The sequence below is a fragment of the Bactrocera dorsalis genome, chromosome 2 (genome assembly GCF_023373825.1).
Source record: "Bactrocera dorsalis isolate Fly_Bdor chromosome 2, ASM2337382v1, whole genome shotgun sequence".
NCBI classification, from domain to species: Eukaryota; Metazoa; Arthropoda; class Insecta; order Diptera; family Tephritidae; genus Bactrocera; species Bactrocera dorsalis.
In genome coordinates, this window is record NC_064304.1 from 6,749,382 (window position 1) to 6,769,834 (window position 20,453).

Sequence of the window (20,453 nt, forward strand, 5' to 3'; positions counted from 1 at the left end):
TTTTCTTACAATAAAATGGGGAAACAAATCTGGGACGACGCTGAGGAATATTGAAACTAATTTTTCCTAACAAATAAGGACGAACAGCCAATACCTCCATTAATTACATTAAAAACAAATAAGAGGCAGAGAACAGACCGTCGATTTTCAATTGATTTAAGATGTAATAGCAACAAACGAGATGTGGACGACGGTATGGGGTCAACAAACTTAAGAAAAATCTTTTGAACGCGTTCAATCCTATTAAGGGAGGAGCCTGCTTTAGAGGCTTTAAAAAATCGAGAGAAATGTGAGAAGCTTGATCTTTTTTGAAGATTTTTTTGGGAGTTAAAGAAATAATTGATTAAAGCGAAATTTCTAGGGTTTATAGTTATACTAGAGTACCCGTCCACGCTTCACTGTGGCTGATACATAGATAATTCTACTACTACTACCATCTATATGATTTCTATTAGTTGGATTATAATTATTAGTTAATGAGATATAGCATTAATGTGAAGCAACTTGTTTTAGTTTACAAAAAAATGGATTATAAAGCATTTCGTGTGTTAATAAAGCATTGCTTTTTTGGGAAAATACTGTTGAATTTGGGGTCTGCATCAGGGAAATCCACCGTTGAAAAGATATTTGCTATGTTGAAAGCAGACGAAATGAGTAAAGTAGGTGCCTCCAACAAAAACAACCAAAACAACGAACATTTGATTCTGAGAAGTGTTTAAGTGCTCTCTAATCGGAATAAAGCCGAATTTTTGCGTCGGTGATAGAAACATAGCTCCATCATTTTCCACTGGAGTCCAATCGACAGTCAGTCTAGTATACTGCACATGATGAAGCGGTTCTCAGGCGTGGAAAGACGAAAAGGGCGGCTGGAAAATGCACGCTGGAGATGCACGTACTCAGCGCCTGATTATTGAGCCAGTTATAATCTATTACACTGCATATTTGGTTGCAGTTCTTTTCTTCTATTCCTAATACATAGCAATTGTATCAGTTTTGAGAACGAATCTGCTTAAAATTGTACGCATATATTCAATTGATTCTTACAAAGATGAATTTTGAACAAATGCTAATGATTTAAAATATAATTTTTCTATTTATGAGTTGTATTGGATTCTAACATAAAGAGATAAAAGGTATCCTATGTCCTTACTCTGGCTCTAAGCTACCTCCCCACCAATTTTCAGCCAAATCGGTCCAGCCGTTCTTGAGTTATTAATGGTGTAACTAACACAACTTTCTTTTATATATATACATAGATATTTAAACATTATTCACAAATTATTTGGATACGAAATCTTTGATATTCTGGCTTTGGGAAGCAATTGCCCGATGCATCTCGCATGTGCATTTATCGGACGACGGGCAGGATGCAGGTCGCAATTTCTATCAGAAACAAAAAATTCGAAGAGATTCATATTTTTTAATAATTTATTTTAAATATTTAAAATTTTACAAATTTTTTAAAAATTGAAAAATGTGGTGTTTGATCAAAAAAATATTTTAAAGGGTGATTTTTTAAGAGCTTGATAACTTTTTTAAAAAAAAAAACGCATAAAATTTGCAAAATCTCATCGGTTCTTTATTTGAAACGTTAGATTGGTTCATGACATTTACTTTTTGAAGATAATTTCATTTAAATGTTGACCGCGGCTGCGTCTTAGGTGGTCCATTCGGAAAGTCCAATTTTGGGCAACTTTTTCGAGCATTTCGGCCGGAATAGCCCGAATTTCTTCGGAAATGTTGTCTTCCAAAGCTGGAATAGTTGCTGGCTTATTTCTGTAGACTTTAGACTTGACGTAGCCCCACAAAAAATAGACTAAAGGCGTTAAATCGCATGATCTTGGTGGCCAACTTACGGGTCCATTTCTTGAGATGAATTGTTGTCCGAAGTTTTCTCTCAAAATGGCCATAGAATCGCGAGCTGTGTGGCATGTAGCGCCATCTTGTTGAAACCACATGTCAACCAAGTTCAGTTCTTCCATTTTTGGCAACAAAAAGTTTGTTAGCATCGAACGATAGCGATCGCCATTCACCGTAACGTTGCGTCCAACAGCATCTTTGAAAAAATACGGTCCAATGATTCCACCAGCGTACAAACCACACCAAACAGTGCATTTTTCGGGATGCATGGGCAGTTCTTGAACGGCTTCTGGTTGCTCTTCACCCCAAATGCGGCAATTTTGCTTATTTACGTAGCCATTCAACCAGAAATGAGCCTCATCGCTGAACAAAATTTGTCGATAAACACATTTCGAACCGAACACTGATTTTGGTAATAAAATTCAATGATTTGCAAGCGTTGCTCGTTAGTAAGTCTATTCATGATGAAATGTCAAAGCATACTGAGCATCTTTCTCTTTGACACCATGTCTGAAATCCCACGTGATCTGTCAAATACTAATGCATGAAAATCCTAACCTCAAAAAAATCACCCGTTACTTCATGTTGTTTAAAAATATGTTTAAACTTGACTTTTCTTAGTTTTTTTTTAGTTTATATAGAAGATAATTTAATGCCAACCATAATAAACTTTGCCCCAATTCCATATGACGTGACGTTTAGTTTTTTTCTATCCTGCCTGCTAATTAAGAAAAATCGTTAAAATCGAAAAGCCGAGAAATCGCGCGACAAACTTTTCGCTTTCTGCCCAAGCGCTCATATACCTGCTAGAGGCTCGGTCACTATTTCCCCTCTAGTTTCGAAAATATTTTGAGTTACCATCTATAACTTTGGGGACATATTCTTAGATAATTTTTAAAGAGATTTAAGCAAAAAAACAAAAATCGATTTTTTTAAGCTTCTAAAGCAGGCTCCCCCCTCAATTGACGATAGACAATATGGTATCCAAATAAACACAGCAGGCCAATCGACAATACGAACACAATGTACATATATTGTGCAAATCGACTACAAGATAACAGAGGGAAAAACTAAAGAGATTTTGAAATTAGAATATTGTGTGAAACTTTATCAAAGGCTGTAGAGAAATCTGTGTAAACATAATCTACTTGATATCAAGCGGAGAAGGCAGACATGCAATAATCGCTAAAAACCGCTAAATTTGACACAGTGGAGCGACCAGAGGCAAGCCCATGCTGATTGACGTTAATTATTGTTTTAACTGCAAAACGTAATTTATTTTTAACAAAGTACTCAAAAATTATCTAACTTGTTAGGTTTATTTTATTAAGCCATCTGGCTTATTATCCACTGTTGGCCTCGTCTGATCGACCAGGTAGATTGGTTTCGTTGATATAGGTATGTATGTGACAATTTCTGAGATATGTTTTGTAAAACTATAAGTCGTTTGTTTAACCATGAAAATATATTTTTGATGAGATATAGTGTATTTTTTGATGAAAAATTATCCGGACTGGTGTTTATAAACCAATGCGATTACAATATTTTTCATAGATTGGTGCAACCTTTTTTTATGTTTGTGAGAAGTTTGATCTTACTTAATTATGTTCCTAGTATTAGTGTGTCTTTGTCAGCTGTGTGTTTACAACGTCCGTCACGATTGCAAGTATTTGAGTTGCACAAGACAAACAGTGAAAATCGTGAAGTCATTGGAAACTTGCCGCATGCGAGTCGTCCATCCATCGCTGTTGATTATGATAACATCGAAAAAGCGTCAGAGTGATAGCGGGCAGGTCCCAACATCTCCATTGGATCGACTCAACACATGTTGGTTAATGTTTTGCTGACACTAGCGAAGAATTGTGTGAAAGCTAGTAAATAACCACCTATCTTTAAGAGACTTTAAAATTTATTCAAATAATAACATGCGTGAGTTTTCGCTTCGTTTATGTTCAAATTATTCTACCTACTCACCTATCTACCACGGTAAGACATTATCTTTAAGATCTTTATAACACTTATCTGGGTTGGGATTATTTTAGTCGTCAGTTTTTTTTATTGACAACTGAAGTATCCAACTTTTTTATAAAAAAAATTTTTTGATAAAGTAATAAAATATTGCCTTCCACGCACCTTATCTCTCTATACTCAGCTACCAAATAAATCGAAATTTTAGACATTATAGCGTTTGGATATATTCGTAATACAAGAATTATGATTATGCCATTATTTGCCTAGTAAGCTACATATTTACCGAAGCATAAGCTGAAACTTTTAAAGCTTCTTCATAACTAACTTTTTTAAAAATATTTACAGAGATGCTATCGGCTACAGATAGATTTCAGCCAATGTGGGGATTTTTATACCCTCAACAGGGTATATAAAGTTTGCTACCAAGTTTGTAACACCCCAAAAGTAAATGTCGGAGACACTGTAAAATCTAAACACATTGTGACAATGAAGTACCTGGAAATTATAAATAAAACGCAAAATACATGTATAATTATTCATAAATTTTTTTGTCGCCTTCCAAGTAATTCCCTCTAGATGTAATGCACTTATACCGAAGGATTTTCCAGTCCTCGAAACCATTTTCATAAACATTTTTTGGAATGGCCTTCAGCTCCTTCAGCGAATTTTGTTTTATCTCTTAACTTGTATAATATTTTCATCAGTTGAAGGCGTCGAAGATCGTCCAGTACGTCTTGACATGTCTTGAACGATCTCTTAACGGTCTTTGAAGTCTTTGTACCACTCGTAGGCTTGTGTTTTTGAATCACCGTTAGCTTTTTCTAACATTTGCAATGATTCCACACACAAAATTTCCATTGCAAAAATCGCAACTCTCTACTGAGGTGTACCGACTTAATCAGCTGCTGTAAACAGTCTGGTTGATAAATCGCGCTCATATTTGGCATAGTACTCGTAATTAAAGACAGTACTACCAACTTAGCTAAATAATTTTTTTTTATCATTTACTTGGTAAATTGAATAACAATTTATTTTTTGTCCCAATGTATATTTAATTGATCAGCGTGAGCGGCTAAGTCGATAGAGCCCTTTCAAGAAAAGAAGCTGAGGTTGTCCAGGATAGCTCTATAATTTTCGAACAACCTTTTCAGGGCAGACCACTATAGCTTACAACAGCCATTCAAAATGATTGGTCAAAATCAATAAAAAGATCGTTCAATATATTTCTATGCTACAAAAATGCAGCTGTGAAGGGTATTATAGCTTAACGCTTTTCTTTTCCTGACAAGCAATATGAATTAGTGACATAAATTTTAAATTTTACTAGACGTTCGAAGTCGACTTACACTTGTAGGGCAATCATTCTATATAAAGCTCTGCTAGTATATCCAAAGCATATGTACAGCTGTACAAGTATGTTCGTTCGTTAGCCAATAACATTTACATTTGTGTGTATGAAAATATCAAAGTTTCGATTAAATCAATTAGGAAATATTCAGAGCACTCTATACTCTTTACCAATAAATAGATGCTATGCATGTGAGAAATAGAAAATCTCACAATAAATATAAATAAATACATATATACAAGTATTGCATATATTTTTATATAGCATCTACTATATAGTTGAATTTTTTATTTGAAAGAAAACACTCTCAGAATATCGTTGTATATAGGAATCCCTGCTTCTTCGCTACTAAAGCAATGAAGTTGTTGCTATTACTATATCGTATACATATGTATGTAGTTATGTACACTATTTTCGGGTTTTTATAAGGGTAAAATAAATAGTATTACTACAAACGCTCGTAGCGTAGTACCCACAGCAACAAATCGCGATAAATTGGCGCCGTGCTGCTAATGGGGAGATGAAAACCTTTCGATCGCTCCCGATTCTCATTCTGCAAAGTAACGCAGACGCTGGCGGTTCGTTTGGGTTGTGAGCAGCGCTTCGTAACAGCTCGAGTTGTAATTGTAAAATCCGTTATTTTTGAGCGTGATCCTTAAATAATAAAATACCGCGCAGCCGTAATAATCCAACAAAAGCCACGAAATGGAGTTGACAAATGTGAAAGTGGATGGTGATCTTGTAAGAAAAAATGTTTTTTTTCTTAAATATACTACATATGTACATGAGTACGTACGTAGGTGGATTGAAAGTTGAAGGATTGCACTCGACTTCTGGTCGCCCTTAAAAATACATACATACACAAGTATTAAAAGATTAAATTAATGTGTTTTTATCGCACAAAAAAAAAAAATAAATACAGTTTAGTATAATAAAGATATAAATCATAATTGCTGATAAACATTTCAAATCTATTTGCCATGCTTCTTTAATTTCGCTTTTATTTTGACCAAAATTTTGTTGATATTTACCATTTACCCCACGTGCTTTGTTATTTCGGTGACAGATTTCGATAGTTATATATATTTTCAGTTAAAACAAGAACAAACAAAAAATTTAGAATTGTGCGTGCTACCGATTGGAAGTTCGATCTATTCTATATTAAGGGGTTACGTGGGTTTCCTCGAGTAAAAAACAGCATTTTTTCAACAATTCTTTTCTCATATAAAAGATGAATAATTTTATTCGATTTTTTTTTTATAATCATACACTATTAACAAAGAAAATCTAAAATTTTTTGAAAAAAATATTTTAAAGTCGACCATTTTCGATGACCCTCGGAAAAAAGATGCGCCGTGCTGGCAGGATAACTCCTTACAGGATCATCCAAAGTGAAAAAAAGTGTTTTACTTGAAACCTTAACTTAGAACTTGAACAAAGGAAAAAACTGAAAATTCGAAAAATGAAATAAAATTTCAGTGAAAATTATTTTTTTGTTTCAAATAGTTGTAATAAAAAAACAAATCGTTCGTTCAAGTCTTCAAGAATTGTATCTCAAAGACTTGTGTAAAATTTCATGAAGATCGGTTGAATAGTTCTCGAGAGATCTTGTCGGTTGACAAAAACACAGTTTCGATAAAAACGCGTTTAAAGACGATGCCCTTAGCTAGCTTCGGGCGCAGAAGTTCTCAAGGCTCTGTCTCCGAAACTACTATTGGGATCAACTTGAAAATTTAGGGCAATATTCTAGAGGTGTTTTAGAATATAATAAGATAATAAAAAAAATTTGACTTTTTGAAACCCGTAAACCCATGTAACCTCTTAACATTAGATATAAAAATTTCATTTTTTGATTCCGCTGTTCGGATTTTAATTCAAACAAATATAATTGAATGAAGTACGCAAACGTTTTTAATTCTTAATTATAAGCTTGGAAATAACGTATTAAATTTGGGATTAATATTCTTTTCATCCGGTATATAGGAATACATTTTCTTATTTTCCAATCCGTTATGTAGGATTAATTTTTTTTTACCAGTGTTTCAGATAAAAAAATAATAATTCAAATATCAATTTAAATATTTTTTAATGCATTACTTGAAACCCAGCCTCTATGTAAATACGTATATCTATATGTATTTAGTTCGTCTGTATTTATATTGATTTTAATAAATGTGTGCAATTGAAAATTGAGCGAATTGATTAATTGATTCTTCAAGTAAAATTGTAACAATATCCACACTACGCCCTGTGCAGTGCGCTCACACTGCTACGGAGGCTGTGAAAAGTCGTTTATCAAGAAACTGACACAAAATATTGATGATTCTTGTTTTAGACAGTTGCCTGTTCGATTTGCTACTTGTACATAACTACTTTGTGCTATGTCCACGTAACCAGCCATAATTCAGCGTATCCCACAACACTATTTAATTCACATCTTTAACCTATTCGCCTGTGTTAATTGTGTCACGAATTCCATAGCGGAGTTCGTTGTTTCTCGGTTTTTCTTCGAAGAGATTATACCATTTCATCATTTATAAATATTATGTTAATTAAATAAACGCACTAGATGCTAGTAACTACTTCACAAATGATTTACTTTTTAAAGCCGAATTACTTGGAAATAAATCTTTTCAACAACAGAAAATCCCCGAGTAAATTTAATATTCTTAACTTTTTCTCTCCTCAAAAGAAAGAAAAAAGTATGCATGATGATATGTAATAGTCAAAAAAAGTACTTTTACTTTTTGAATATTACCTTTCTATAAGAAGGTATATACATATGATTTAACCCTCTACAGAATGGTTTGCCATAAATAGTTCTATGCTAAGCTACTTATATGCTTCTTTCAGTGAAAACTTGTAAAACAGTTCCTTTTGGTGTTGTACCCCGAAACACATTACATTTCTATCAAAATTTGTAGTATGGAATGAATCATCGTGTTGACAAAGTTTTCTATTCTTCATTCAATGGGCACAATCTCCAATACACCAACTCGAACAGAATTTAGTGGGAAATCCTGGCGGTTCGTTTTTATTTTCAGTAGGTGTAGATTCTCGGATTGTGGTGCGGTTGTAGGATGTTATTGTTTTGTTTTGCCATAGGAGTGAACCGAAAGATTCTAATCGATATGCAGTGTATAGAGAGCTCTATACAATACACGAAATCGTTTCAGTCGTAGGACGTTCTCGTTCTTCTTCTCGTTTTTGTTTTTCTTTACTTTTCTCGCCACAGGGCTGAACTGAAACATTCTCATCGATCTGCGGATCATTCTGAATACATTTGCTTAAAAAATATATGTACGAGGGCTGTCTGATAAATAACCGACCTCAACGTGAAGCTAGCGGCACATCTGAAAAAAAAGTTTATACTTCAAATTGTGCATATTATAATAGCTACTCGCCAAAATTTCAGAAATTTATCTTGCGCAATTATCTGTTGACAGTCGTTTTTGTGAGTCTATTTCGGTGATTTCCCCAAAATGGAAAAAAATTGAATATCGAGCTGTAATTAAATTTTTATTTTTGAAAGGCAATACGCCTTCACAAATCAAAGATGAGTTGGACTCTGTGAATGGTGACTCTGCACCATCGTCTACCACCGTAAAATTTTGGGCAGCTGAATTTAAACGTGTTCGCAGGAGCTTGGAAGATGATGAACGTCCTGGGCGTCCAAAAACTGTAACCACTAACGATAACATCGCTAAAGTTCATCAATTGGTACTAGACGACCGCCGGATTAAAGTTAGGGAAATAGCTGAGATTATGAAGAACGTGTTTGTCATATATTAAACCAAGATTTGGGCATGAGAAAGCTGTCCGCGCGTTGGGTGCCGCGTTTGCTTAGGCTAGACCACAAACGTGCGCGCATGAACATTTCCAGCGCTCTGTTTGAAAGGGTTGCAGAGATGGGAGCATCGCTGGGAAAAGTGTGTGGAGTTACAAGGAGACTATGTAGAAAAAAAAAAAAAAAAAAATTGAAAAAGTCGCGTGCATCATGGTTAGGTCGGCTATTTATCAGACAGCCCTCGTACATGAGTCTAAGAACAAGTTTTATTGCGAATCTATTTAGGGATCATAAAATCAGGGATCAGGGATAAGGATTATAAAAATTTATTCGTAATATCCGAATGAAATTGAATACGTACATGAATTCTTATATTCCATTGATTATTTGTCGGAGTCATACAGATCGGACCACTATATCGTATATCTGCCATAAAATCGGTTACTTTGATTTTTTAAACTTTGTCTATTAGGCAAAATGGGAATGAGGTCTCGTGGTACATTTCCCGCATACGAATCGCTTTTATATACACATCCTCCTTAATTTGACTTTTTGATTTCCACAACTTCTTCATCGGTAGTCAACGTAAAATTGTCCATTCATTCATTAAAAAAAAAAATAAATTCCTTAGGAAAGGTTCTGTCTTTTCTTATGAGATAAAACTTTTTGAATTACTCAGTTATACTCCACTGGTTTCTGTATTACATCAACAAGTTGTCAGCTATAACGGTTACACTGCATGACGCTGCAACTATAGTAACACAATAGTGGAACTAGAATATTACGAGCAAATTACGACGAGAAAATATTATTATTAAATAAATATTATTAAATTGAGTTGAACGCCATTTCGACGAAATTCAATACAAGCTGCAAATACTCTTAGTGATGTAACAGTCATAATGCTAGTAAACGTCAATTCACAGAATATTTATATTATCTGCGTATATAAATAAATTAATTAGTATAATTGTCTAAATCGGTTTACTTTCACAAGTCTCAATGAATTGCCAATTTATCGATTTCTTATTGCAGTGATGCAGTAAAGAATGTGTTGGCGCTTCAAGTGTTATGACACACGGCCAAAACCGAGTGTCACAATGTGCAGCTCGTGCACTTCACAAACGCACACACACACATACATACACCTACATGCACATTGATTCACGAGTGCCGCAAGCGACAACCAGCCACCAATTAAAGTCAACGAGTTTGAGTTCATTAATCAGAAATAGCACGGGGTGGTGTTAAAGCCGTGACAGTAGTAGCTTGTGTGAACCAACCACAATATCTATGTAGTTATGTTCCGTTAGATAAGTCGGATTCAACAAGGGTACTAATTTATGCAGACAATTTTTCACTGATTTGATAAATTAGTAAGTGTTAGACACGAGCAAGCACGAGCACTCACACACACACACGGGTTCAATACAGATAGGGTTGTTAACATTTATGTATTTAGTTTGGGTTTAGAAAGTAATTTCGAACTTCTCGTTCAAGAAGATGTTAATGTATGAGATCAAGTTTAACTTCAGCTCTGTTTAGCTTGCAAAGTATAATATTTTCTCATTCTTATTCGACTTGAGTGAGGTGCTGGCAGTCGTAGGGGCTGGGTGAATCGTAAGAAGCCTAGGAAGCACACGACTCTCTCTAGTTAAGGGGTTACATGGGTTTCTTCGGGAAAAAATTTTTTTTTCAATAATTTTTTCTCATATAAAAAATGAAATATTTTAGTAGAATTTTTTATTGTTAAGCATACACTATTAACAAAGAAATTCTGAAATTTTTTGAAAAAAAAAAATATTTCAAACTCAACCATTGCGACGCCATTTCCGGTAATTTTTGACAGATATTTTTACAAAATAGTGACAATTTCAGTGAAAATTTCGCTACATTTTTTTTTGCAAATAGTTGTAATCGAAAAAAATCCTTCGTCTAAGTCTTAAGAATTGTATCTCAAGGACCTGTGTAAAATTTCATGAAGATCGGTTTAGAAGTTCTCGAGAACCGAGTTCAAAAACACAGTTTCGAGAAAAACGCGCTTAAAGACAGCGCACTTAGCTTAGCTAGCCTCGAGCGCACAAGTTCTCAAGGCTGTATCTCCGAAACTATTACTCAGATCAACTTGAAAACTATGGATAGTATTCTAGAGGGGTTGTAGAATTTAATAAGAAATCGATTTTTAAAACCCGTAACCCTATGTAACCCCTTAAATTCTCATTTAAATCTTATCTTTTAAATTATGCGGCGAATACACATACATTTTCTTTTTTTATGCATTATGTCTTGTATAGTGTGAGTATTCTATGAAATTGGCATACATCCAACAAATACTTAAAACTCGTTTACGCATATAAAGTAACCACCCTGTATTTTAATGCATAAATTAGCATTTTATAATTTAAGTCAGACTAATAATAATATCTGTCGACAAATGATTAGCAATTTTAATTAATTGTAAGTAAATGCAATACCCACAATTATAATATTAAAATGGTATTCATTCCCGGGACATAAATTACGTGCCAATTGAATTTATCCATAATTTTTTAACACAATTGTTTGGGTAAATATGTAATTATAATACAAGGTAAATAAGTAATAATTTCGTATGTCTCGCTGAATTTATAATTTTTAACATTGTACCTTATAAATCTTATTCTTGGAAAGAGGAGGGGCTTAAAGGGCGTAACCATTGCAACATTTTAAAAACGATTGAATTTGCGATGAAAGATTATAGACTTTTGATTACAGATTGAAGAGATCGCTCGCACTATTTACTGCGCTAATGATAAGCTCGAATCAGAGCAATTTATGAATTCTTAAAATTGAAAGTCCATACTTCGAAAGTAATTACTTATAAACATTTTTTTTTCTCTGTACCCTGTACTTAGCCTTTGTTAAATAAATCTACTTGTTTTTAAACCCTTAGCCACAACCACCGACCAGCAATGGCCCCTCAGCAAATAACCCAGCTGATAAAGAAAAAACACAGCCTAAACTCTTATATGCGATCAACGAAAATCCGCCATGGTATTTAAGCATATTCTTGGCGTTGCAGCATTATCTGACCATGATTGGCGCTATCGTGTCCATTCCATTCATTTTGACACCCGCTCTGTGTATGTCGGATGAGGATCCCGATCGTGGTGTCATCATATCAACAATGATATTCGTAACAGGCATCGTTACGCTGCTACAGGCCACTTGGGGTGTTCGTTTACCAATCGTACAAGGCGGTACAATATCGTTTTTGGTACCCACCTTAGCGATACTCGCGTTGCCCCAATGGAAATGCCCGTCGGTCGAAGATATTGACGCCTTAGATGAGGAGGATCGTGTGGAATTGTGGCAGATACGTATGCGTGAGCTATCGGGTGCGATCGCTGTATCGGCCTTAGTGCAGGTTGTGCTGGGCTATACGGGTCTTGTGGGGAAAATTTTACGCTTTGTAACACCACTCACTATAGTGCCGACTGTCTCGTTGGTCGGTCTCACACTGTTCGAACACGCTGCTGAAACTGCGTCCAAGCATTGGGGTATTGCTGTTGGGTAAGGAATGTAAATGTTTTTCGTACTTCATTAATATTTACGAATTTTTATTGTTTTCTGCAGTACCACAGCTATGCTAACGTTGTTCTCACAGATAATGGCGAATGTGCCGGTACCGTTTCCAGCATATCGCAAAGGTCATGGCATCGAAATGCGCAACTTCCAACTTTTCCGTATGTTTCCGGTGAGTAAGCGGCATTAGCTGTTTATTCCGCAGTTTTTCATTAAATTATGTCAATTTTAGGTGCTCATGACTATTGCTATAATGTGGGGTCTCTGCGGTATTCTAACCGTAACCAATGTTTTCGAAGAGGGCCACCCCTCACGCACAGATGTGCGTTTAAAGGTCTTGACCAATGCCAAATGGTTCTACGTGCCATATCCATTTCAGTTCGGATTGCCGTCGGTCACATTGTCCGGCGTATTGGGCATGTTGGCGGGTGTTTTAGCGTGTACCGTGGAGTCGCTTAGTTACTATCCAACGGTTTCGCAAATGTCAGGTTTGTAAGAATTTTTGTTACAATTAAATAACTCGTAAAAAGCTCAATGTTGCTTTTGAATTTTATCCTTGTAGGTGCACATTCTCCGCCTTTGCACGCCATCAACCGTGGTATTGGCACTGAGGGTCTGGGTACGGTGCTAGCCGGTATTTGGGGCGCTGGAAATGGCACAAATACTTTCGGCGAAAATGTCGGAGCTATTGGAGTTACCAAGGTATGCTTGAGACTATATCGAATGTTTAGTAAACTGTAATTATTATGTATTATAGGTTGGTTCCCGTCGTGTCATACAGTGGGCCTCCTTGATAATGATCGTGCAAGGTGTAATTGGCAAATTTGGCGCTGTTTTTATAATGATACCGGATTCGGTGGTTGGCGGTATCTTTTGTGTCATGTTTGGCATGATTATTGCTTTTGGACTTTCGACGCTGCAATATGTAGACCTGCGTTCGGCGCGCAACCTCTATATTATTGGCTTATCGATTTTCTTTCCCATGGTCTTATGTAAGTGGATGCAGGAACATCCGGGCGCCATTAATACTGGCAATGAAACGGTCGACTCGACCCTATCGGTTCTGTTGGGCACCACCATTCTTGTGGGTGGCTTACTTGGCTGCTTCTTGGATAATATTATTCCAGGTAATATTCATTAAGGACTTGCATGAATTTGTATACAAACATACTCATATATTTTATTTCAATTAATTTGCAGGTACTGCTGAGGAGCGTGGCCTCATTGAATGGGCCAATGAAATGCCACTCGGCGATGCGAATATCAACGATGGCACCGCTACGGATTATGACTTCCCATGGGGCATGGAGACTTTGAGAAAGTAAGTATTTCGTATATTTATAAATATATATAAATATTTATCAATTATGCTATACTTTTACTTTTTTAGATGGAAGTGGACTTATTACGTACCGTTCTTGCCAACATACAAACTCCAAAAAACAAACTAAAATTACGTTTTTATGTTAATAATTGTACTGTAAGTGTATAAAAATTATGTATTGTACTTAATACTTGAGATGTTATATATGTATGTATTTTAAATTTGTACGTAAGTAGAAAAATCCTTTAGAAATGTATCCGAATACCAGTACTTACAATAAAATCTACGTTTACTTTCGAAATTAATTAAATAATATTCGTTTGTACCATTAATTTTCGATAAATATTTGGTAAGCTTCTCTAATAAGTCATTGGTCGTTTTTATAAAATGGCGAATAATGTTTTTAAAGAAACTACTCGCTGCTCTGCTTCAAGTCTTCGATTATTGTCGTGTATCCACCATTGATTCAAAGGTCTGTTACAAAAATGATGACTGACCTGTGTGAGCTAAATTAATAAGCATAAAAAGTTTTCCGATATGCGATTCGCTATGGCGCGAGCAAAATAACCTTAGTGATAATTGTTACTTTTGTTCGTAATCTATTCGATCTTATGAAACCGAAATGCCAGTGCCCAAAACACTTGCTCCCTTGGCAGATGGTGCTATACTCCCGATGAGAAGTCAAGTTTTGGATATGAAGACAACAGGCCGACATGCAGGAACTTACTTTTGCCGAGAGTGTATTCCTCCTGGTTTAGATATCGTGAGAAACAGTTCACTTCCTAATTTGCGCAAAAGATATTATTATTATATGTATATATTAAGTGTATGAGTTTCTTTTCAAATGTAAAAAAGAGGAGTTCGCCGTGCCTTCCTCACTTCGAAGTTACATACAACATGCATCCGACAAGATATTTAGCTGAATTGCGTGTGTGCCTACATGACAGTGTCTAGTTAGAAAACCTGTAATTTTGGTAGGATGTACTTTGCTAAGTGGTTGAAAAGGCCTCTGGCCCAAAAAGATCTCGCAGTTACACAGGTTCGTACTGTTGACCAGCGCTTACCAAGGTCGCGGAAGGTGAAACGCTAGAGCGTAACGGGGTACCGACTCGTTCCCGATCTAATGAAATTGGAGTAAATTTTCTTAATTTTTTTTAATACGTTGTGTATTGTAAAATATGCGCAAACTAACGATAATTTATAGCAAAATATTTAAAAATTAATAACAAACAAGTTTTTGCTGTTATTTTTAGTTGCATGGTGCTTTTATGATACACTTGCTATAAAAGATAAGCTTTGAAAAAGCTTTCTCGCAAAGCTTCAAAATTTTCAAATTGTAAAAGTTTCCAATTAAGCTTTCTGAATGTATTTAATAACTGTAAGCAATAGGTAAAGCTGTGATGATATGATATATTATACATTTCATTTCTATACAAATTGTCATAATTGTTACTAAATAGTGCGCACCTTTTTTTTATGACTTATTATTTATAAAAAAGTTCTGCGAAAGATTTATGGTCCTTTGCGCGTTGGCCACGGCGAATATCGCATTCGATGGAACGATGAGCTGTACGAGATATACGACGTCATTGACATAGTTCAGCGAATTAAAAGACAGCGGCTACGCTGGCTAGGTCATGTTGTCCGGATGGATGAAAACACTCCAGCTCTGAAAGTGTTCGACGCAGTACCCGCCGCGGGAAGCAGAGGAAGAGGAAGACCTCCACTCCGTTGGAAGGACCAAGTGGAGAAGGACCTGGCCTCCCTTGGAATATCCAATTGGCGCCACGTAGCGAAGAGAAGAAACGACTGGCGCGCTGTTGTTGACTCGGCTATAATCGCGTAAGCGGTGTCTACGCCAGTAAAGAAGAAGAAGATTATTTATAATACTTCTATTAAAAAAATATTGTTTATAGCAGGATAATTATATACATATTTGATTTTGAATGAATCTCAGAACTATATTGCTTTAGGAACATAGAGTAATATAAAATCAAAATATTACGTGTGATGATTTGATGCCTGAAATTGAAGCTCGTCATTTCGATGAGATTTGGTTTCAACAATGAATTTATTGAGAAAATACTTCGGTCGGCAGATAATTTCACGTTTTGAGCTGGTCGAGTTGCCACCAAGATCGTGTGATATCACACCGTTAGACTGTTTCCTCTGCTGATATGTAAAGTCTAAAGCATATGCGGACAATTCCGCTTCGATTCACGCCTTGGAACAAAACAGCACGTGTGTCATTCTCAGTTACCAGTCGAAATGCTCGAACGAATCATTGAAGTTTGAACTCAACGGATGGACTATCTGAGCCGTAGCTGCAAAAGTGATCATCATAAACTTAAAAGAAAACATAAGAATTTGACGAATATTTTACTTTATACCGTTCTACACTTTTCCAACCGCTAGCTGAGAAGAAAGGTTGAGCTTGCCGCAGTGTTTACATGAAACGCTAAAGTCCCGGTATATTTGTTTATCTATTTTTTTTTAAATCAATCACTAACTAACCCAAATTACTCATAGGATGAGTCACTCTTGGTCGGTGGTTCCCAAATATACTCGCTGCCAATGTGACACCTGCAAATGAAAATAAATACGAGTAGATATGTATGTACGAGCATTTAGTAAAATTTTAAATTTTAAGAAAATAAACACAAAGTATTTCTAATTGTCTTCACTTAAGTACTTACTATACATGTATTTTCAAATTAAATGTATTGTTTGTGCATTTGTGTGTGAGTACTTGAAATAAATCTCCTGGTTAGGTTGGATCGCCTTTGTTTTGACACAAACATATATTATATTTACAATGAGTACAAGTGAGATATGCACTAATATTCATACATACAAATACGACTAGAGGATATAAAGTAAGCGGTTTTACGATGCCGAGCAGTTAGTAGTCGACATTGATATTATACCTCTTGCAATATATTTACTATAACAAAATATTATTATTTTTTCCCACGAAAAAGTAGATACAATTCACTTGTCACGAACATAAATGTGTAAACAGAGATAAATTCCGACCCGCCTTATTGCGGTATTTTGTTCGCCTTCTGCAATTATCTGCTAGAATAACAAATTTAAGCAAGACAAAAATCTGCCATCATCGCTGATATATACTTTGTCAGACTGTCAGTGGCGATTTGCTCAAGTTAATCTTATTGAAATGCTGCTAATGTGATTGTTCTCATTTGGCTGCTGAGGAATACCTATATAATAAATATTCTATAAATACTAAGGAACCATCTAATATACATGGGCTATATCTATTTATCTTATGGTGATTCCAACTTTTTTCTGGCAAGCGATGAAGATGTGTACTGCTTAAACAAAATGTTGATATTAATATTAAAGATAGGCGCATTTTAAGAGTTTTCACGTTGGGTTGGCTATTTATTTTTATATTTTATAACCTACCGTTAATAAATTGACATTACAGCTAATTCGCGGGTATATATTTCTAAATTATATTTGTATGTCAATCTGGAAGAAACATTAATAACGATTCTCACTATGTCTAAACAATGAAAATTGCATTCGGACCAATGAAATGGTTGCCATTTGGTTTTTAGAGTAATTTATGAAAATACATTTATATATATAAATTGACAGTTGGCAACAAACGATTTCAAATTTTTTTCCCGAGCCCTTAAAATTAAATAGTGCAGTCAAATAAATTCATTAAATTTTACGTGAGGAATGCAGCAGATCATTCCTCTAAATCTATTAAAAGCATATAATAAATTTCATTTGACAGATAATACGACTCTAGCCTTTTGGATTGGAGATATTCGAAATGTTTGATTTCATTTATATATGTATGTAATGTAATAGAATAGCAATGGATTAATATATATAAAATAATCCATTTCGACGTTTCCTACTTTTTTAAACAAAAAACACAGAAACTCTAAATTTAATGGGGAATGTTTATTATCATTCTAAAGAACAATATTTGGCACTTAGTTTTTTAAGGTTATCTCGTTTAAATGTTGGCCGCGGTTACGTCTCAGATGATCCATCATTGAGCCCGATTTTCGATGACTCGTTCGAGCTTTTCGACTGATAACATGACACGCGTCATGTCTTCAAGGCCTGAATCGAAGCGGGATTGTCGGCATAGACTTTACACTTCACATATGCCCACAGGATAAAGTATAACGGTGTGATATCACACGATCTTGGTGATCAATCGACCGCCCTGAAACATGAAATTATCTGCTCACCAAAGTGTTCTCACAATAAATCCATTGATTAATGCGATGTGTGAGAAGCGGCGCCGTCTTGTTGAAAGCAAATGTTGCTGAGATCACGAGCTTTAATTTCAAGCATCAAATAGACGCTTATCAAGGCGCAATATTGACGATTACGGTCTCACCGGAACGTCGGATCTTTTTGGAACTTTTTAAGAGTCCATAAGCGAAGCGATGTCGCTAGGGAAGGTCCAGCAGATTCAATTCTTGCACAAGCTATATTCTTGCTGTCAATTTAAGATCGCGACGTAAATTAGTCAAGTCGTTCCATTGCCAGTCCGAGTTATTGCGAATGGCGAGGAATCGACTCTCCATGGCCTTCGTGTACATTCTCTTGCTTCACTGCGTGCTGGACGTGATCTATTCGGTCGAATATAATCCAATAACGAATGTTGAGTCTTAAGATGGACGATTATGTTGGCCACGAGCTTAGCGAAGCGCACGAAACACATTCTTTCAATGATGAAATGTTAAACAATACTGAACAAAAATAACATGATAGCTTGACACGACTCACGCGTGATCTGTCAAAAAAAGCTATTGATAAAAGTACCTATACTTGAATCATCCCCTAGATACAATACCTTCATAAAAAATGTGTTGTATATAGTTCTACGCTATAAAATAAATACGAAGATAAAAGTGTTTAAATAGTAGGCTAGTAAATCTATTTACCCTCACTCAATTGGCAGTTCTTCCCTATTTAATTATTATTTTAAATATAATCATACGAAAATACTAAGGCAGGACCAAAAATAACACAATTTATATACGTGTCTACAAGAACGTATACATATTTGTCGCAATAATACAGGGTGGCCAAGGTCAACTGCAATCTAAGGAGATTACTCACGTAATTCACTGTTCAATGGCAAGATTAACAATTTAGAAAATTTTGGTAGTTTTGATAGTTATATACAGTTTACTAACACTTGGTAAGGTGCTACCCTTATAAAAAATATATCATTTCAGATGCTGTCGCGGATTCGTAAAGCATTACGACTCATTTCAAAAATGCAAAAAAATTGATATTTTCCAAAGTTTTGAGGTCCATATTACCATGATGTATTAGGTTCAGTTGCTAATTTATTTCAGCAGTTGAGTTTCACGATTACGATTAACTTCGCGGCAGATACCCCTAATCGGAAGGAGAAATTCGACCAAGAAACCACACCTTTTTAATATAAAATTACATTTCAATCATCCTCTACCCAACAATTCAAAACTTTTCGCGGCTGAATTTCAAATTGTCGTCTTGACTTTTACAATCAAGAGTGCCAAAATCACAACGTCTTCTCAAACATATGTACATATAGACACAGACATTAAAATTCGGTTGCCTTCCTTCAACACATCGTTGGCGTATAACGAGTGTCACTGGCACCACTGCGCCGCCCACTTTGTGAGCAATGGGTCGTGTGACTGACTTCCTCTCTTTTGCCGACGTCCCACTGCGATTTTGGCGAACAGATCGCTGTGAAATTGTTTGCGCGCTTCTTGGACTTTTTTAACACATTTTATCTAGGAGCCACAAACACATATTAATATAACGGGTGATTTTTTTGAGGTTAGGATTTTCATGCATTAGTATTTGACAGATCACGTGGGATTTCAGACATGGTGTCAAAGAGAAAGATGCTCAGTATGCTTTGACATTTCATCATGAATAGACTTACTAACGAGCAACGCTTGCAAATCATTGAATTTTATTACCAAAATCAGTGTTCGGTTTTTTTTTTTTTTTTCGGACAAATTTTGTTCAGCGATGAGGCTCATTTCTGGTTGAATGGCTACGTAAATAAGCAAAATTGCCGCATTTGGGGTGAAGAGCAACCAGAAGCCGTTCAAGAACTGCCCATGCATCCCGAAAAATGCACTGTTTGGTGTGGTTTGTACGCTGGTGGAATCATTGGACCGTATTTTTTCAAAGATGCAGTTGGACGCAACGTTACGGTGAATGGCGATCGCTATCGTTCGATGCTAACAAACTTTTTGTTGCCAAAAATGGAAGAACTGAACTTGGTTGACATGTGGTTTCAACAAGATGGCGCTACATGCCACACAGCTCGCGATTCTATGGCCATTTTGAGGGAAAACTTCGGACAACAATTCATCTCAAGAAATGGACCCGTAAGTTGGCCACCAAGATCATGCGATTTAACGCCTTTAGACTATTTTTTGTGGGGCTACGTCAAGTCTAAAGTCTACAGAAATAAGCCAGCAACTATTCCAGCTTTGGAAGACAACATTTCCGAAGAAATTCGGGCTATTCCGGCCGAAATGCTCGAAAAAGTTGCCCAAAATTGGACTTTCCGAATGGACCACCTAAGACGC

At 35.7% G+C, this 20,453-nt stretch overlaps 1 protein-coding gene and 1 long non-coding RNA gene across 2 annotated transcripts; one reads left to right on the top strand and one right to left on the bottom strand.

Moving 5' to 3' along the window:
- Positions 1-5,664: 5,664 nt before the first annotated feature.
- Positions 5,665-14,167, top strand: LOC105227011 (solute carrier family 23 member 2). Its single transcript, XM_049449413.1, has 8 exons — positions 5,665-5,920; positions 11,899-12,518; positions 12,582-12,702; positions 12,763-13,018; positions 13,093-13,232; positions 13,288-13,657; positions 13,731-13,851; positions 13,921-14,167. The coding sequence occupies exons 1-8, from the start codon at positions 5,885-5,887 to the stop codon at positions 13,979-13,981; spliced, it is 1,725 nt and encodes a 574-aa protein (XP_049305370.1). The 5' UTR covers positions 5,665-5,884; the 3' UTR covers positions 13,982-14,167.
- A 951-nt stretch (positions 14,168-15,118) lies between these two features.
- On the bottom strand, positions 15,119-17,135 carry LOC125776564 (uncharacterized). Its single transcript, XR_007421820.1, has 3 exons — positions 16,245-17,135; positions 15,860-16,200; positions 15,119-15,707 (listed from the first exon to the last, which is right to left on the bottom strand). It is a non-coding gene; the product is annotated as an uncharacterized LOC125776564 (long non-coding RNA).
- Positions 17,136-20,453: the final 3,318 nt, after the last annotated feature.

What these genes read in the sequence shown, in the direction of transcription:
- LOC105227011 (XM_049449413.1), top strand. Translation starts at nt 5,885, where the DNA reads ATGGAGTTGACAAATGTGAAAGTGGATGGTGATCTT. An exon ending in CATTGGGGTATTGCTGTTGG is followed by an intron (nt 12,519 to 12,581) that starts GTAAGGAATGTA and finishes TGTTTTCTGCAG; the next exon opens with TACCACAGCTATGCTAACGT. An exon ending in GAGCTATTGGAGTTACCAAG is followed by an intron (nt 13,233 to 13,287) that starts GTATGCTTGAGA and finishes TATGTATTATAG; the next exon opens with GTTGGTTCCCGTCGTGTCAT.